The sequence below is a fragment of the Ostrea edulis genome, chromosome 7, assembly GCF_947568905.1.
Source record: "Ostrea edulis chromosome 7, xbOstEdul1.1, whole genome shotgun sequence".
Lineage (NCBI taxonomy): Eukaryota > Metazoa > Mollusca > Bivalvia > Ostreida > Ostreidae > Ostrea > Ostrea edulis.
In genome coordinates, this window is record NC_079170.1 from 12,906,420 (window position 1) to 12,922,911 (window position 16,492).

At 34.6% G+C, this 16,492-nt stretch overlaps 1 protein-coding gene across 1 annotated transcript; it reads right to left on the reverse strand.

The window, feature by feature from the left end:
- Positions 1-2,213: 2,213 nt before the first annotated feature.
- Positions 2,214-15,193, reverse strand: LOC125654109 (uncharacterized). The gene is made up of 5 exons (XM_056145564.1): positions 15,061-15,193; positions 13,994-14,071; positions 6,177-6,251; positions 3,251-3,313; positions 2,214-2,627 (listed from the first exon to the last, which is right to left on the reverse strand). Exons 1-5 carry the CDS (start codon positions 15,191-15,193, stop codon positions 2,566-2,568), a joined length of 411 nt encoding a protein of 136 aa, XP_056001539.1. The 3' UTR covers positions 2,214-2,565.
- Between the last annotated feature and the right edge of the window lie 1,299 nt (positions 15,194-16,492).

The following is a 16,492-nucleotide window of genomic DNA, read 5'->3' on the forward strand; positions in this document are numbered from 1 at the left end:
CAGTAAGGTGTTTGAAATTACTGGGGTTAAGCAAAATTGTCATCTCAGATTTTGACTTGAAATTTTTATATCTATTGCAGTTACTAATTTGTATTTTGTGTCCAATGCTAAAGTTTTCCTTTTTTGTGGGGAGGTCAAATTTTACAAACGATCCTGTCTTCAAGCTGCCAATGAGTGATTATACCCCACTGTTATTTTATTCCTATAAAAACACGCAATGAAAAGTAATCCATGAGAAACCAATTAACTGACACCTACCTGTGTAATTACGAATCCACCAACCTTTACAACTACCTTCGCAGGTGACTTCAATATAGCCGTTGTAAAAACACTGCATTATCTACTCAGTGGACCGATAATTGATTTCAAAATAAGCGATATTTCAATATAAGCGATTTCAATTCAACTGATATATTAATGCAAAGAAAATAAGAGACTGAGACTGGGGATTTTGTTTTACTTCAAAATAAGCGATATTTCAAAATAAGCGACTTCAATATAAGTGGAGTAAGCTGTAATTATATCGATATTACGAAGTTGGAAATCACATGATTTAGTCATTGCACTTATTTGACACTCCATGATAGGTATGCTGTCGAATTAGAATCCCAGGATTTTTGACACATGAAGCGCTAGTGACGATAGATCCACCGACAGCCAGTTGATATTCTGAAAATTCACTAGCTGTACGTTTAGGTGTAAAGATAAAAAGTGATGTCTTTCCCTGATTTACCTTTAGTATGTTGTTTTACATCCAGTTTTCAAAATCAGATAATCACCGTTGAAGTATGTGTGTAATGCTATCGTTTGGATATATGATTAAGTATACCTGATATAATCCGCGTAGCAATGATCACACATGCTGTGCGTGCGCTAAATTTCTCCGATTCGTTTGGAGAAAATGCATTATTGAGGAGGTCCTAATACAGAGGTCTGTGGAACACCAAAGTGGAGTAGGTTCTCTTTGGATACTGTAGATCCAAAAGCATTTTGACCAGGGAGATAAAACTTGATCCTTGACAGAGCCGACCCCGTGATACCAAAAAGCATACTCCATATACCTGATCAGAATATTATGGTTTATGACGTCGAATGCGGCTGAAAGATCAAGCATTAAGAGTGCAACACATGAATCCCTGTCCAATGCAGAGGTTATATCATGGTGAACCCATAATAGAACATTTTTTGTGGAGTGACAATTGCGGTGGACAACTTACACCGGGTCATGAAACTCGTCAGCATTCAGCTGTTTTTCAAGTCCAGCTGCCGCTGCTTTTTCCAATATTTTAGATACAAAAGGTACATGAACGCGTTTAATATTTAGAAGGATAACATAGAAGCTTGATGTGCGTTGTCGGTGTATCGCATCCCGACAATTACAAATTAAAGCAGAACAATGAAGATCCTACAAAGTTGTAATTTCATTCGTGCGTGGTTAAGAGATTGATCTTCCCCGCAAAAAAGATTACAAGTAAAACAAAAACAAAACAAAAAAAACACAATATACTATAGCATCTTCACTTTCGCCAAGGGTAGAAAATGGAATCTAAAATACATTGAGAGCTTGACACATAATATTTCTTATTGAAAAAAACCCATTGAATATTGTTTAGAATACGTTACTAAACAGTAACCAAAAGTATAATTCCCTTATCTTTTGTTTACTTTAGATGAGTGCCAATAATTGTCGTAGCTTTGAGATGTTCATTCTAGGATTTGTCATATCGATGAGTTGTCGTATCAATGAGTTGTCGTATCAATGTTGATTTTTCAATGAACTGTTTTTCGATGAGTTGTCTCGTGGGTATCCGGGTTAGAATAGGTCCGCAGTACTCCTTGCTTGTCGTAGGAGACGACTAAATGGGACAGTCCTTCGGATGAGGCCGCAAATTTCAAGGTCTCAATTCACAGCAAGTGTGGCACGATAAAGATCCCTCTCTGCTTAATGGTCATAAACGTCGAGCATAGGCCTAAATTGTGCAGCATTTTACCGACAATAACAGTGAAATATCCTTGAGAAGGACGTCAAACTATGCACAATCAATCAATAAATCGATTAGTTGTCATACACCTTCTTCCCTTTCGATGTTGTATTAAGGTGGCGCACTACACCCTGATATAGTTCCTTAAATCAGAGAGGAATTGATTTAACTATAAACTATATGATGATATTTAATAAGTATATATGCCAAACAGGCAGAAAATGTGCAAATTGGAATAAAAACAAGAACTTGAAAAAAGGCAATATTTCAACACATGAACAAATGACTCTGTGCATTTTGAACTGGAGATCTGCAGTTCACATGCCCAATGCTTTAACCACTGAGCTACGATGATAGATATATAAATCGATCGATACAAATAACTTCACAAAATATTTAATCGCCATCTTGTGACACAGTCCATAAAGAGTATAAGCTTTAGTGTAGTGAGTTATAATAAATGACGGTCAGTACAGTGATGGATATTCGGCTAGTACCGGTGATAATTTCGAAGTTAATAAGTAACGTTTACATGGAACAAGTACAGCACTCAGGACTGTTATTCTCTATGGTTCATGCTGTATCACAGTATCCTGATGACCACAGGCAAGTTCAATTGATAACCATTATTGATTTGCCATGCACCTGAAAATAATAAAAATAAATGTATTATAATTAAACAAATTATAGAAGAAAAAAGGTGTGTTGAACAACATAGTTCAGCAGCATGAAAAGTTAAAAATAACGAACAGTGATCAATCTCATAACTCCTATAAACAACGCGATTTGGAAAATTATTAAATATGTTCACATTTTTCCTTTTCGTTATTGCAAGTTAATTGTTATTTCGGATTTCCAAAATTTCGACTTGAACATCCCTGAAGAGACATTATTTGTCGAAATGCGCATATAGTGCACTAAAATTGGTACCGTATACTTTTTTACACTATCATGCTTGTTAACATTACATTAGACATTCAATGACGCAATGTTTAATTATAAAGGAAAATCATAACATTCTTGTAGATGATTTCTAATTTTCTGAAGAACAAAACACATGTCCACATTATATGTTCCGAGATACAGTCTTTTTGCTGCATGTGATTTTTTTTAACTTGACCTGATTATAAAATAGATCCTGCAGCACTGAAATATGATGATAATTTGAAAAAAAAAAACCAGCAACAAGTAATGTTTTCAGTAACCATTTGTTGGTCCTACAACAAGTTCTAATAAACTTTCGTACAAATATTATTACTGTATCTTACCTTTTATTTTCATGCCAAAGTAAGTGACTGCTGCTACGCCAATCACCATAGCGATGCCATAAACTATAAAATGCATGTATATATAAGAGCAATACAAAATAGAGTGTTGGGCAAATTTGTCCTTTTTGAAGACATAAGAGAGAAAAATATATTTTGGTCCATTAAACCCCTAATCACGTTATATATGACCAAAATAATGATATGGTTTCAAATGCTGTCTAACGTGCTTCATACTGGGTGCGCGATGTTTGGGGAGAGCGACGGTTCGGAGCTTGGCATATACGATGGTTCGAAAGTTTAGCACCGACAGTTCGGGAGTGCGGTGGCGACGGTGCGGGTTCGCGACGTTTCGGACACGACAGTTCGGGAGTATGCAAATACTTTGGTGTGTCCAGGGGTCCGTGTTTGCCCAACTATCTATTTTGTATTGCTTGTAGGAGTTATGAGATTGATCACTGTTCGCTATCTTCACCTTGCATATGTAGTGTTATTTCTATTTTAAAATTGACGTGTATACTTATTTTTGATGTTATAGATTGTATCAGATCTCATAATTTAATTTTTATAACATCAATGATTACCTAAAGGGATAGCGCGAATGATAATTACAGGAACACCATAATGAAGATTGGCTTCCCTCTCGATCCCCTCCGAGGGAAGGCGATAATTAGGAGCACCATTGTTAAGATTGACACCCCCCAATACCCCGTTCTGTCATACTTTTCACAGAGAAAGACAGAAGAAAATCCAAATATACCCAGAAATTGTCTTAAAGATTTTCTATTTCAACCATTTCCTAACCTTTACTTTTTTCTGTTACAATATAATTACACGTACTGTAGTACTGCATATTCATCTGCCTTTAGATAAATGCATAATCTGATCAATTTCAATTCTCACTATACATCCAAGGATCAAAAAGTAGTCCCTGTCTTTTAAATTTCATGAGTCCTATTTAAAACTTCATTAAAATTTGATTTTATGGCGTAATCATTATCGACTTTTCAGAATATATGCGGTATTAATTGAGGCTTCATGACAACCGTTATATAGATATTTTTTGTGGATCTATGAATTAATTATGAGTGTTAAACCTCTAATACATATACATGTACAGGATGAAACACAATCAATGAAACACTATTTTAGTGTTACACTTGCACTTGAGGGTAAAATGACCATTTCACCCCAAAAGTATTTTTCTAAACGGTGGACTGTTTGAAGTAAACAAAACTTAAGTTGTTTGCTGATATTCACATTTGAAATTGATTTTTTACATGCTGATAATAAGCATTTTTGCAAAGGTATAGTATATCGACCTGGGGGAAAATAATCCCAGAATTAATGTAAGTACATACAAATAAATAATGTGACCATGAATTTACATTTAGATTGTGCAATATTTGTACATGTATATTTTTGATGTGGATAAAACTATTTATTTTATTGAACTATACGTATATCATACGTGGGGCAGAAATGTACGAGGAATATTTCATCTTTATATTAGAGACAAACGATTCAAAAGTTTCAAATTTGGGAAAGGGAGTAAATACATTTATTCACAATGTATTTCATGAAAATAGGCGTACAATAATCATAAATACTTGTCCAATCAATTTGACATTTGGGAAAATAATAAACTTATATAGAAATCTTGTCAAGTGAGGCAAAGTAGAATATGATACATTGTGCCTCTGCCAAAACTTGAAAATGTTAAAATGATGATTCGGGTGGGGTGAGGTATTTATTAACTGAAACTGCCTCAATTTTATACACCTACCAGCGCTCGTTGCTCGTTCTTCGCTACTTGTACATGAATAGGGGTTAAATTCACAACTAAAGGTTCTTGCATTTTTCTCTCATTCAGAACATCTCCCACTTTTTAACCAAACGATACTTGTGTTTTCTAATGATGATAGCAATAATTTATTTTATTCTTTGATATCCATGAGTGATCTGCAGTTTTCCTTGAATTTTAGCTGTTGATAATCATGATATTTGTCCTTTATAAATCAAATTTCTGAAATAATAAGAACGTTTTCTTTCACTCTTATGCACACATTCCTTTTTGGTTCATCTTTGTCTTGCTATGAAAATCTATCCTTTGACTTTGGTGTTCCGAATGATAGTGAACGGTGAACGTACGATGAACGCTTTGTGAACGGGACTGTATAATAAAAGTTTACTTCACTCTTTCGTACGCATTACTTTTTTATTTTTACCTTGAAAATCGATCCTTTAACTTTGCTGATCTGAATGACAATGGACGGTGAACGCACGGTGAATGATTTATGAAAGGTGAACGCACGTTGAACGCAAAGCTATCAACGGAAAGTGCATAGTGAAAACACGGTAACCGTGTGGAGAACGAACGGAGAAATGGTAAAGTAGAACGTTTCAGAGACTCTAAAATCATGCATAAATATACATGTATTTAATTCCCGTGGCATTATATTTGTTCAAGTTTGGCTTTTCAACAACGCATCACAAACTAATTACTGTAAACGAACTCAACTAAAAAATTTGGAATATCATTTGTGCACATACAAAATCTCAAAACGTATTTCAAAAAGAGTTTTTTTTCCTGTCCCCAGTACAATGAAAGGTGAAGATAACGAACAGTGATCAATCTCATAACTCCTTCAAGCAATATCTAAAAACGTATTTCAATATAATTCAGAGTATCATTGGAATACATTAGTTTAGGTTTGAATTTCATAATTATAGATTGATTTTTCACGTTTTCTTTTCTGATCGTTATCTTCAATTTTACATGACTTTCGTCACTTATACAGGTAAGGTGTGTATATAATAAATGTGCGTCTGTACATTTCATAAAAAAAATCACAATTTCTATCCGGTTGAATGACTTATTAGTACGCCATCTATTTTGATTCTCTTTAGAGTGGTGATGGAACCTTACTAATTCTTTGCCCAGGAGGATCTTGGTTGTCTCCGTTGTTTCCTGCTGGCCCTTGTTGTCGTTGATCTCTTTGACCTACATAGAATTTTTACTTAAGTAGAAACATCGATACGTTACAAAGAAAAACCCAGACTAAAATTTTACTGAACAGTAATGTTTCAATACGGTCACTCATACAGAACTTGGTTCACAATTTTCCAAAGATGACCTTTAAACTTCAAATAATAAGAAAATCAACCAAGTATTGCTCTGTGTACATTTTCACATTATATCTTCCTTACTTTTCCAGGTCATGTTCGTTTCATAATGCTAGAAGCTTACAACCGGTGAATACCAGTAGCTGCCAAAATACATCATGGTGTGGAATGAAAATGGTTGATAATTACAATATGTTTTGAACTTTTAAATTTAGCCACGGGCACACTAGTCATTGGCAATTATTTTGAGATCAAAATAGAACATGTCAAACATCTGCTTCTAGGGTGACATAATTTCTGCCATTATTTATAAGTAAACTATGTTGTCTTCACAGATAATAGTGTTTACGTGTCAAAAATGAAATAGTCATGAAAGTAAATGTAAAAAGGCGTTTAAGCTCAAAATGAAATTTTTCTTACAATATAAAGATCTGACAAGGCAACAAAATAATCAGAAAAGTCAGCATTAAGATATAAAGTGCAACCACAGAAGAATGATACATCCAATAAATCCTATGAGGAGTACAACATTGAGAATAGGAAAAATACAGGGTAGTACGGGATGGACTTCAAAAATTACATCTGTACATTTTCCTACAGAAATCGTGCAGTATGAAATGGTGAAGAATACGAGCAGTGATCGATCTCATAAGTATGATAAAGTTTCCCAGCAGTTGGACAAACACGGACCTGTAAAAATATCAATGGTGGGACCAAGTATTTTGGAGGAGTAAGCACCCCGTCGACCGGTCACATCCGCCGTGAACTCTATCTCTTTATCAAGAAAACAGAGTAATTGGTAGTCAAAATTGGTGTGTAAGGAAAGGCGTAACAGTTCGTATAAAACAACAGGGAGCATTTAACCCCATGACAGGTTGCATTAGCAAAGTAGATTTCATAAAGATCTTTAAACGAGACTGTTGCAACCTTTCTAACATCCTCGAGTTTGTCAGTAGCCTGCCTCGATTTCAAAATTGATCATACACAGATCAGCCTCTGCGTATCGAATCAGTTGAGAAAAATGAATACCAAGTACAAGTGATCATAGAATATCGATACAAATATATTGTAAGTTGACCATCAAGAAACTGAAGATACCCCGCTTGTCATAAAGGCGAGTTTTTAGTTTACCATCAGTACCTATGTTCAATTAAATATTTAGCACTGGTAGGCTGGTGTGTTTTATATCAAGTACACTAGAATATATTGAATTCAAATGTTAATGCAAATAATCATTGCTTTTAGATAAAACGTATTCGATTTTATTAGATATAAGAGTTAACCGTCTAAGAAAGGTTTTGTTTCTTTTCAGGTGACAGCTTTTGAATAGATGCTGTTCTTAAAAATGAAAACCAAAACATATTACTCAATGATGAAGCAAACTTTCTGTCCCTTGAAATTCCAAGAAAGTGTTGGAAGACTTGATTACCAAAGACTATAAAAAGAACGTTGATAAGGAATCCCTGCATCATTTTGATTTCAAATAGTTCAGGGTAAATATTTCTCTTTTGGAAGAGCTCACTGCTTACCCTAGCCGCTGAAATCACCACGTTTTATATATATTAGTATTTCATCCGCTAACTGAACATGGTGTCACTGTTTTTTGGGTCCAGCTGACAAAGCTAGTAGCAACATTGTCTTTGTAAGGCTAACTATTACAACTGTATTTTCAACGAACCTGGTATTAATTCCACTTTTGGTAATAGCATTTATACTCGAACTGCCCTTTCAAAACAGGAAACTTTTCAAAACCATGCTTCAGTTTTAGACACATTTCATATCCAAGTCAATGGGTCGAATGAATATGAGTTACCGTACCTATTCTAGATTCTTAAACTACATAAATACCCTTACAAAGAAAGATTCATTGCTGACCCAGTAAATGCTCTACCAAGCCCCTATCTTTGTTCTTCACGAACTTATTAACAGCTGTGAAGGAGAAACATCAAACTTACTGTTCGACTACATATGACAGAAGTGGTGTTAATCAAATGTGGATTCTAAAAAATTCTAAAGGACTTTTAGTAAACTTGAATTTGCAAAACTTTTCCCAAATCAATAAGATCAAAATTTCTGACTTTCCAACACTATACACGATCACTCCTCACGATAAATTCAAGACTAGATTTTTGACATCATAGACAGTTGCTTCTTGAACAAAAATGGAAAAAGGAAATGTTCATATCTAGTGATCAGTCATCCAAAAACTTACTTTGTTAAATACCACTCTGATTCCACCTACAAGTACTTTGAAGTTGAAATAGAAAATATTCTAGAGTTGCTCATTAAAAATATCTCCGTGGTCTTTGGTGATCAGGCCTTCCAACAGTCTGTTGGAATTCCCATGGGCACGAATTGTGCTCCTTTGCTCTCTTACCTGTTTCTATATTTATATGAAACAGAATTTATTCAAAAACTTATACGCGAGAACAGGAAATATTGTGCTGTGGCCTTCAATTCGGAATTTAGATATATCAACGATGTTTTTTCATTGTTAACAATGATAACTTTCATTCATACGTCGATTCATTATATCCCTGTGAGCTCGAAATAAAAGACACCACATAGTCGTACACTTCTGCTTCATACATATATATTTTATTAAAAGTTGACATTAGCAGCAGGCTGACGACTCAGCTGTGTGACACACGGGATGATTTCAGCTTCCCCATCGTCAATTTCCCATATTTATGTAGCAATATTCAAGTTCCGTAAACAGCACTGCATCAATACAGCTTAATATCCTACATAGCATGGATAAAAATGTTTCAAATACAGTACACGGCACGAGTTTTATACACCCCTCCGTGAAAAGACCACGGTGGAAAATCCACGGATATACACCGTGTCCTGCGTGTTCCACGGTGTGTGTTATTTGCAAATACACATAGCTTCTAGGAGCTTTCTTGTGGCCATTGACGTCTCCCGGGCGGTGTAAAAATGTGCCGCAGGTTAAATAACCATGGTAAAGGTGGAATTTTAAGAAAAGAAAAAATGTCAATAATTTCCTCCTGATACCTATATTGTTTTTTTTAGCATTTTAAGTCAATTCCAACAATATCAAAAACTTATATTATGTTTTTGAAAACAAAAACTGGGTTTGAAAAGGTTTTTAGACTTCTATTTCCTTTCTTCATTAAAATAATATTCAATTCTATGTGTAATAATGATGCGTATTGTAGGCGTATTGTAGGCAATTCCTGTTTATGAATGCAAATTAGTATATTCAGTAAATGAAAACCATACATGTACAACACGTAATAGAAATAATCGATTATAATGATAACCCGACAAACAACCCGTTTGTTACACAATGAATCGTCGCCTCATCTCAAATCGTCGCCCGGCATCCCAAATCGTCGCCCCGCCGACGATATGGTACAAAATTGCATTATCATTAGGGGCGCCGATTTGGGATGTACTATAGTACACCTCAAATGGGCATACGTCTTAAATCGTCACCCGCCAATATTTCATTCACGTTTTTAGGATAAAGTACACATAATATATTTCATTGTAACCCTTCCTATATGCGGGAAGGGTGGTACATAGGTTTCATTTGCTCTGTTTATTTGTCTATCCGCATTAATATCTCTGGTGTTTGTCGATCTATTCGGCTGATATTTTGTATGTAGATTACAAATGATCCTCTGATATGTTCCCGAATTGATAATTCTGGAACAAGAGTTTAAAGCGCCCCGAGGCATGCACCATCTTTAGCAACACTGCAAAATTTCTGGTGTTTTTGAACCGTTACAAGTGTTTCTGACATGTGTTTCTCGTAACATGAAACCTCTTGATCACGAACTCAATGCACCAAGTGCTGTCATAGCGGACTAATTTCAACAATTTTGCATGTAGGTATTATGGGACTAAAATACATGTGTCAATTAAAAGAGAGAGAAAAGAGAGAGATAGAGAGAGAGAGAGAGAGAGAGAGAGAGAGAGAGAGAGAGAGAGAGAGAGAGAGAGAGCAACGGGTTAAACAAGTTTGAAAATAAAGAGGAGAGTGTCCAAACAGGCAATAATCTAATATAATCTGAAGTCACTAACAAATATACTTTGTTCAAGACCTGCCAACCTGATGATCAGTAAAATGGTCTCTCTCTCTCTCTCTCTCTCTCTCTCTCTCTCTCTCTCTCTCTCTCTCTCTCTCTCTCTCTCTCTCTCTCTCTCTCTGACTCTCTCTCTCTCGTGAGGGATGGACAGAAAAAAAATATTATAGACACCAATGACACAACCATCACCAACAAGTGCAACTCTTCCAATAGTAACAACACCACTGTCAACTAAATCAACAATAACAAATAATGTAATCATAATACATCTTTTTGAAAAAAAAAAATATAGAACAGAGCAAGTAAAAAACGAAGTAGAACATTAATTAGTCTTGCTTATAGGGTCGGTAATCATTGCCTATATTAAACATGAATGTGTACAGCTGCGGGGAGTTTAAATCGTTCAATATAAATCTTGAAAGTACAATTTCTATCTGACTAATTATCCACCCCTTTCATTCTGATATATTTTTTTTTAATTTGCTTTCTTTACATGTTAAATCTTTCTTCTGGTCCGGGTTTGGATTTATGTTCGCCTTCCAGAACGATATTACGTGCATAGCAATAAATCTCCCTCTCAGTCAAAAATAAAATAAATACAAGCTATACTACAACTTTTTTTGATTTACTGGATAAATTGTCGATTTAACCTTCATAATATGTTTATATAAGCGGACTATCTAGGCATTTTTTTATCTTCGCAGACAAGAGTAGTCGTCCACGAATGGACAGTTGACACAAACCTATGGCTAGCGGAGATGAGATGAATTTTATCCCCATATTATGTTATAACTGACCAAAACTTAGTACGATTGTTTTGCAAGTTTTCTTCAGAAGACGGGCAAGTTTGTGAGTCACTGAATACACGAGAACACGTCTGCATTTCATTTTAAATCGTTGTCAACTGTATCCTTTGCAGTATTTCAAGACTACATGTAAACAGGTATACAGGAGTTCTTTAAAATCACCTAATTCTAATTACAATAGAATCCAAACGTTAAAAAATCTCACTGCTTATGGTACACATTTCTATCAAATTGAGATTACTGTCATGTGATTGTCGTTGTTCATTGCCCTTTTAGTTGGTGAACTTGTGCTGCACGTGCCGTGAAACAATGTACCGACGAGTAGGGGGATAACACAGGTGTTTGTATTCAGGATAGGATCAAGAGGTTTCATAAAAAGGTGGGAACGTCTGCAGGGAATTTATCATTAAACAAAAATTAAAAGAATTGAATGATTTATAGCTAATTTCTAAATAATAAATGGGGGCATGTTGGGCAAACGAAACGGTTTTTTGGGTGAATAATTTCGGAAAATTTATTCTTGATATTCTTTCTTTTATTTCTTTGTGTTATCACACCGAAAAACACGGTAGCATCGACGGAGGTACAGGTGATATACACGGAGATGCGCGGTGGCATGCATGGAGATCCTCCCTGGACTTCAAGGTCTATCTCACTCGGAAAAATAAGATTTCAAAGTTGCCGACAATTCCAAAGGTCCACTGTGTTTTAGGCAAATATTTTCCACCGCTTTGCGTGGAACACGCATAAGACTTGTGTCTTGTACTGTATGACCTTTAAACTTCAAATAAGAAAATCAGCAAAGCGTTGAACTGTGTGGCTAATTTAATGCATAGATTTCTTACGTTTCAGAACCATGTTAGTTTCACGAAGCTGGAAGCTTGAAACCGCTACGTACCAGTAGTTGCCAAAGTGTATCATGGCGTGGAATCAAAATGAGAAACAATTACATCACATTTTCAAACTTTGAATTCAACTGTTGGCGAACTAGTCAATGACAATTATTTGAGTATCAAAATGAAAGATCCCATTAGAAATTTGATTTTATTAGTTTTAATGAATTACAACATTTGAACAAATTCAAAGTTTTATCTACTTGTATCACAAATTATACAATGGGAATACACTCATAGGAGTATAAGAATAGAAAATATATTAGATGAAACAGAAGCTGTAAAATCACACATATTTAGAAGTTTTTGGTTAATAAATCCTTCCGCTACAAAACATAGACCTTGCAAAACCCTTTCAGAATTTGAATTTATACAGGTTTTTTTTCAACTTGAAAGGGTTCAGTAATAGATGTGTGATTTGTTTGCACCAATGGGATCAGTATCGAAACAGTAAATACTTAATTGTGGCATCATGTGCAATTGTGCTCAAAAGATCAAGAGCTAACTTTCTTAAAGATTTAAAATGAGAGCATTCAATAATGGAGCACAATTCGTGTCTATTGTAATTCCATGAAATTGTTGGAAGACCTCATCACCAAACACTATGAGAATATTGTCAATGACTGACTCCTATATCGTTTTAACATCAATTATTTCAGCGTAAACACTTTTCTTTCAGCAAAGCCCGTTGCTTACCTTAGCTGCTGAAATTACCACGATTTATAGATCTTAGGATTTCACCAACTATCTACACATGGTGTAACGCGAATTGATAAAGTGTATATAACAATCAAATGCAAAACATAGGCCACTATCCTTTCAAAACATTTGATGGAACGTGAAAACAAAAACATTCCCATTTAATGAATTAGTATTGAACAATCCGAAAGTCCTTAGAAACATCAGTTGATATATTGAAAATAGTGATAAGCGAGTATAACATTTTGAACACCCAATCAAAGTGCTATGTGTCTATTGAAATCTGGTCGTTAACGGGTATTGCACTTCCTAAATTTTCAGGAATTTTCTCTCTCATTCATGTTTATATGGATTCATGTTTTTTCATTTTTTTATTGCAAATATAAATAGCATGCTGTATAAATGTACATAGATTTAAAGACCGTGACTTTATTTTTGTTTAGGTTTGACTTTTTAACAATGCATGTCAAATCCATCAGTGCAAACGAATTCGACAAAAATCCAAAAAGATCATTTGTATCCTAAAATTTCTAAACGTATATCAACAAGTGTTAAAACGTTTTTCTTTCCCTACTGAATGATTCAAATAAGTATCTCGTTAAATATCAGAATACGATTGGAATACAATTGTTTGTATCGCGATCTGGTTTGCCAATACAACCTATCATTGGGCTAAATGCTCTCTGACGTGTTTCATACCGATTGTTAAGCCGTTCTTTGCATGTTGATTTTAAATACGGATATCTCAGTTTGCCTGATCAAGAAATAAGGATCACGGCAGGGGTGGCCGGAGAAATGATTATTCCTCTTAGGCACATGTCCACGCATCTGATGTATCTAGGGATCCCTCTTTGTCCAACTTTCTATTTTGTATCGCTTATAGGGGTTATGAGATTTATCGCTCTTTATTTTCTTTACCATTGATTTAAGTATTATAGTTCAAGTCTTACTTCTCACATTTTCTCTGATCGCTATCTTCCCTTTTTCATAAAAAGGTCATTCGTTATATGAGTAAGATAAATGTATAAAAACCTCAACAAAAGAGAAGTATGCATTTGATTCGATTGTACATTTCATAATTTTACTTATAATTTCTCTTCCGTTGAATGACTTATTAGAATTATGCCTATTATGATTTTCTTTAGAGTGCTGATGAAAGCTTACCGTATCTTTGATCTGGGCGTAGCTGTGCGGGTCTGTTGTTTCCGGTTGACACCCGCGTGTAAAGAAAAGTGTATCTTCCTGTTTGTCATAAAATTGAGGTTTTAGTTTGCCAATAGCATATATATATATTCATTCAATTATTTTAGGATAAAGTAAACTTTGTGTAGTTTATTTGAAATACACTGGAATGTATCAAAATGGCATCTGAATGAAAACAATTATGATTAGTACATAAATTGCAATCAATATATCTAAAGAACGAATTAAATTCTTTTCTTTTTTTTTCTTTTTCTTGTATAACCTTCTAAATGAATTATGCCTCTCAATAATATAAAAAGATATCATTCAATAATGGAGCACAATTCGTGTCTATTGTAATTTCATGAAAGTGCTGGAAGACCCCATCACCAACGACTATGAAAATATTGTCAATGACGAACTCCAATATCATTTTAACATCAATTATTTCATTCTTCTTTCAGCATAGCCGATTGATTATCTTAGCAACTCAAATTACCACGTTTTATCTATTCTATGATTTCATCCCCTAACTAAAGATTGCGTAACTCGAATGGATAAGGTGCATATAACAACCACATGCAAAAAAAAGAGCATCATTCTTTCAAAACATTTGAAAGAACATGACAACAGAAAATAATCCCAGATACTGAATCAATATCGAACAATCCCAAAGTACTCGGAAACAGCAATTAGTATATTAAAAATATTGAGAACCAATTATAACTTTTTAAACGTCCAATCAGAATGCTATATGTGTAATGAAATCTGGTTGCAAGCGGGTATTGTACTTGCTAATTTTCCAAGCAATTTGATAACAGCAATTAAATATACATCCGTATTTTCAAGCTAGTAACGAAATACGTAGCTACTATAAGTAAAGTTTTATTTCTCACATTTTCTCTGATCGTCATCTTCAATTTTTCATTAAAAGAACATGAGTTATATGAGTAAGATATATGTATGAAAAGTTCAATGAAAGACAAATATGCGTTTGATTCGATTGTACAATTCATATAATTTTCACAAAGTGTCTCTGGTTGAATGACTTGTTGGCAGACTGCCTATTGTAATCTCTTTAAAGTGCCGATGGAAGCTTACCGTTTCTTTGATCTGTGAATCGCTGCAAGCTTCTATCATGTCCGGTTGACGCTTCTTGGCGTTGATCTCCTTGAACTGCATAACATGTTTACCTTACTAGATATATCGATTCCTAGCAAAGAAATACCGAGACTAAGATTTTCCTGAACAGTGTTGCTTCAATACAGCTAACTATCCTACACAGAATGGGTCATAATTTTCCAAATATGACCTTCAAACTTCAAATAAGAAAGTCAGTAAAACGGTGAAGTGTGTGACAATTTTTATGCATATATTTCTTACTTTTCAAAGTCATGCTAGTTTCACGAAGCTGGAAGCTTACAACCGTTACGTACCAGTAGTTGCCAAAATGTATAAAGGTGTGAAATCAAAATGAGCGAAAATTACATCATGCATTCAAACTCCGAATTCAACTGTTGGCGAACTAGTCAATGACAATTAAGTATCAAAATAAAGATCCCATCAGAAATTTGTTTTAGGTTACAAATATCTGCAATATATTACCCGCAAATTATGTCGACTTGACGGATAATATTGTTCACGTGTTATGTATAGGATAACACTGACACCTGGACATACTAGACGTGATATCAAGTGACTTGGATGACTTAGCATCCTCTGTTGACCGGTTATACCCGCCGTGATCTCTATATCGTAATCAGGTAAACAGAGTAATTCGTAGCAAACAGCCGTGTGTAAAGAACGGCGTACTTTGTAACAGATGGTATGAAACACGAAAACAGCATTTCTCCCAATTACAAATGTTATTAGCAAACTAGTTTGTAAGAAGGATTTTAGATCTTCCAAAGCATTGGTTTCAATGGAGATTTTTGAATCTCGTGTAAGATAATCTTGGTTGTCAGTAGCCTGCCTCGATTTCAAACCTAATCATACAGAGAACATTCCTTGTGTATCCAATCAGTTAAGAGATGGTAATATCATGCGCAATTGATAAAAGAACATTGGTACGTGTACATAAATATGGGAAATCGTATATCGAGAGGCATGGGGTATCATGATTGTCATAAAATTGAGTTGTTAGTTTCCCATTAATATTTATTTCCAATTAGAAATTGTAATACTAAGCAGATGTTTAAGACTTTTGGCGTCTTTTCTTTCGAGTATACTGAAATATATCAAATTGACATGTGAATGAAAATGGTTCTTTAGTCGATGTACCTTTAACAGATAAGGTGCATATAACAATCAAATTCGAAAATAGGATACCATGCTTTCAAAACATTTGATATATCATGACAACAAAAATTATTACCATTTGCTGAATCAGTATCTAATAATCCGACAGTATTTGAAAATATATATTGATATATTGAAAATATTGATAACAGACCGTAACTTTATCAACGCTCAATCAGAATG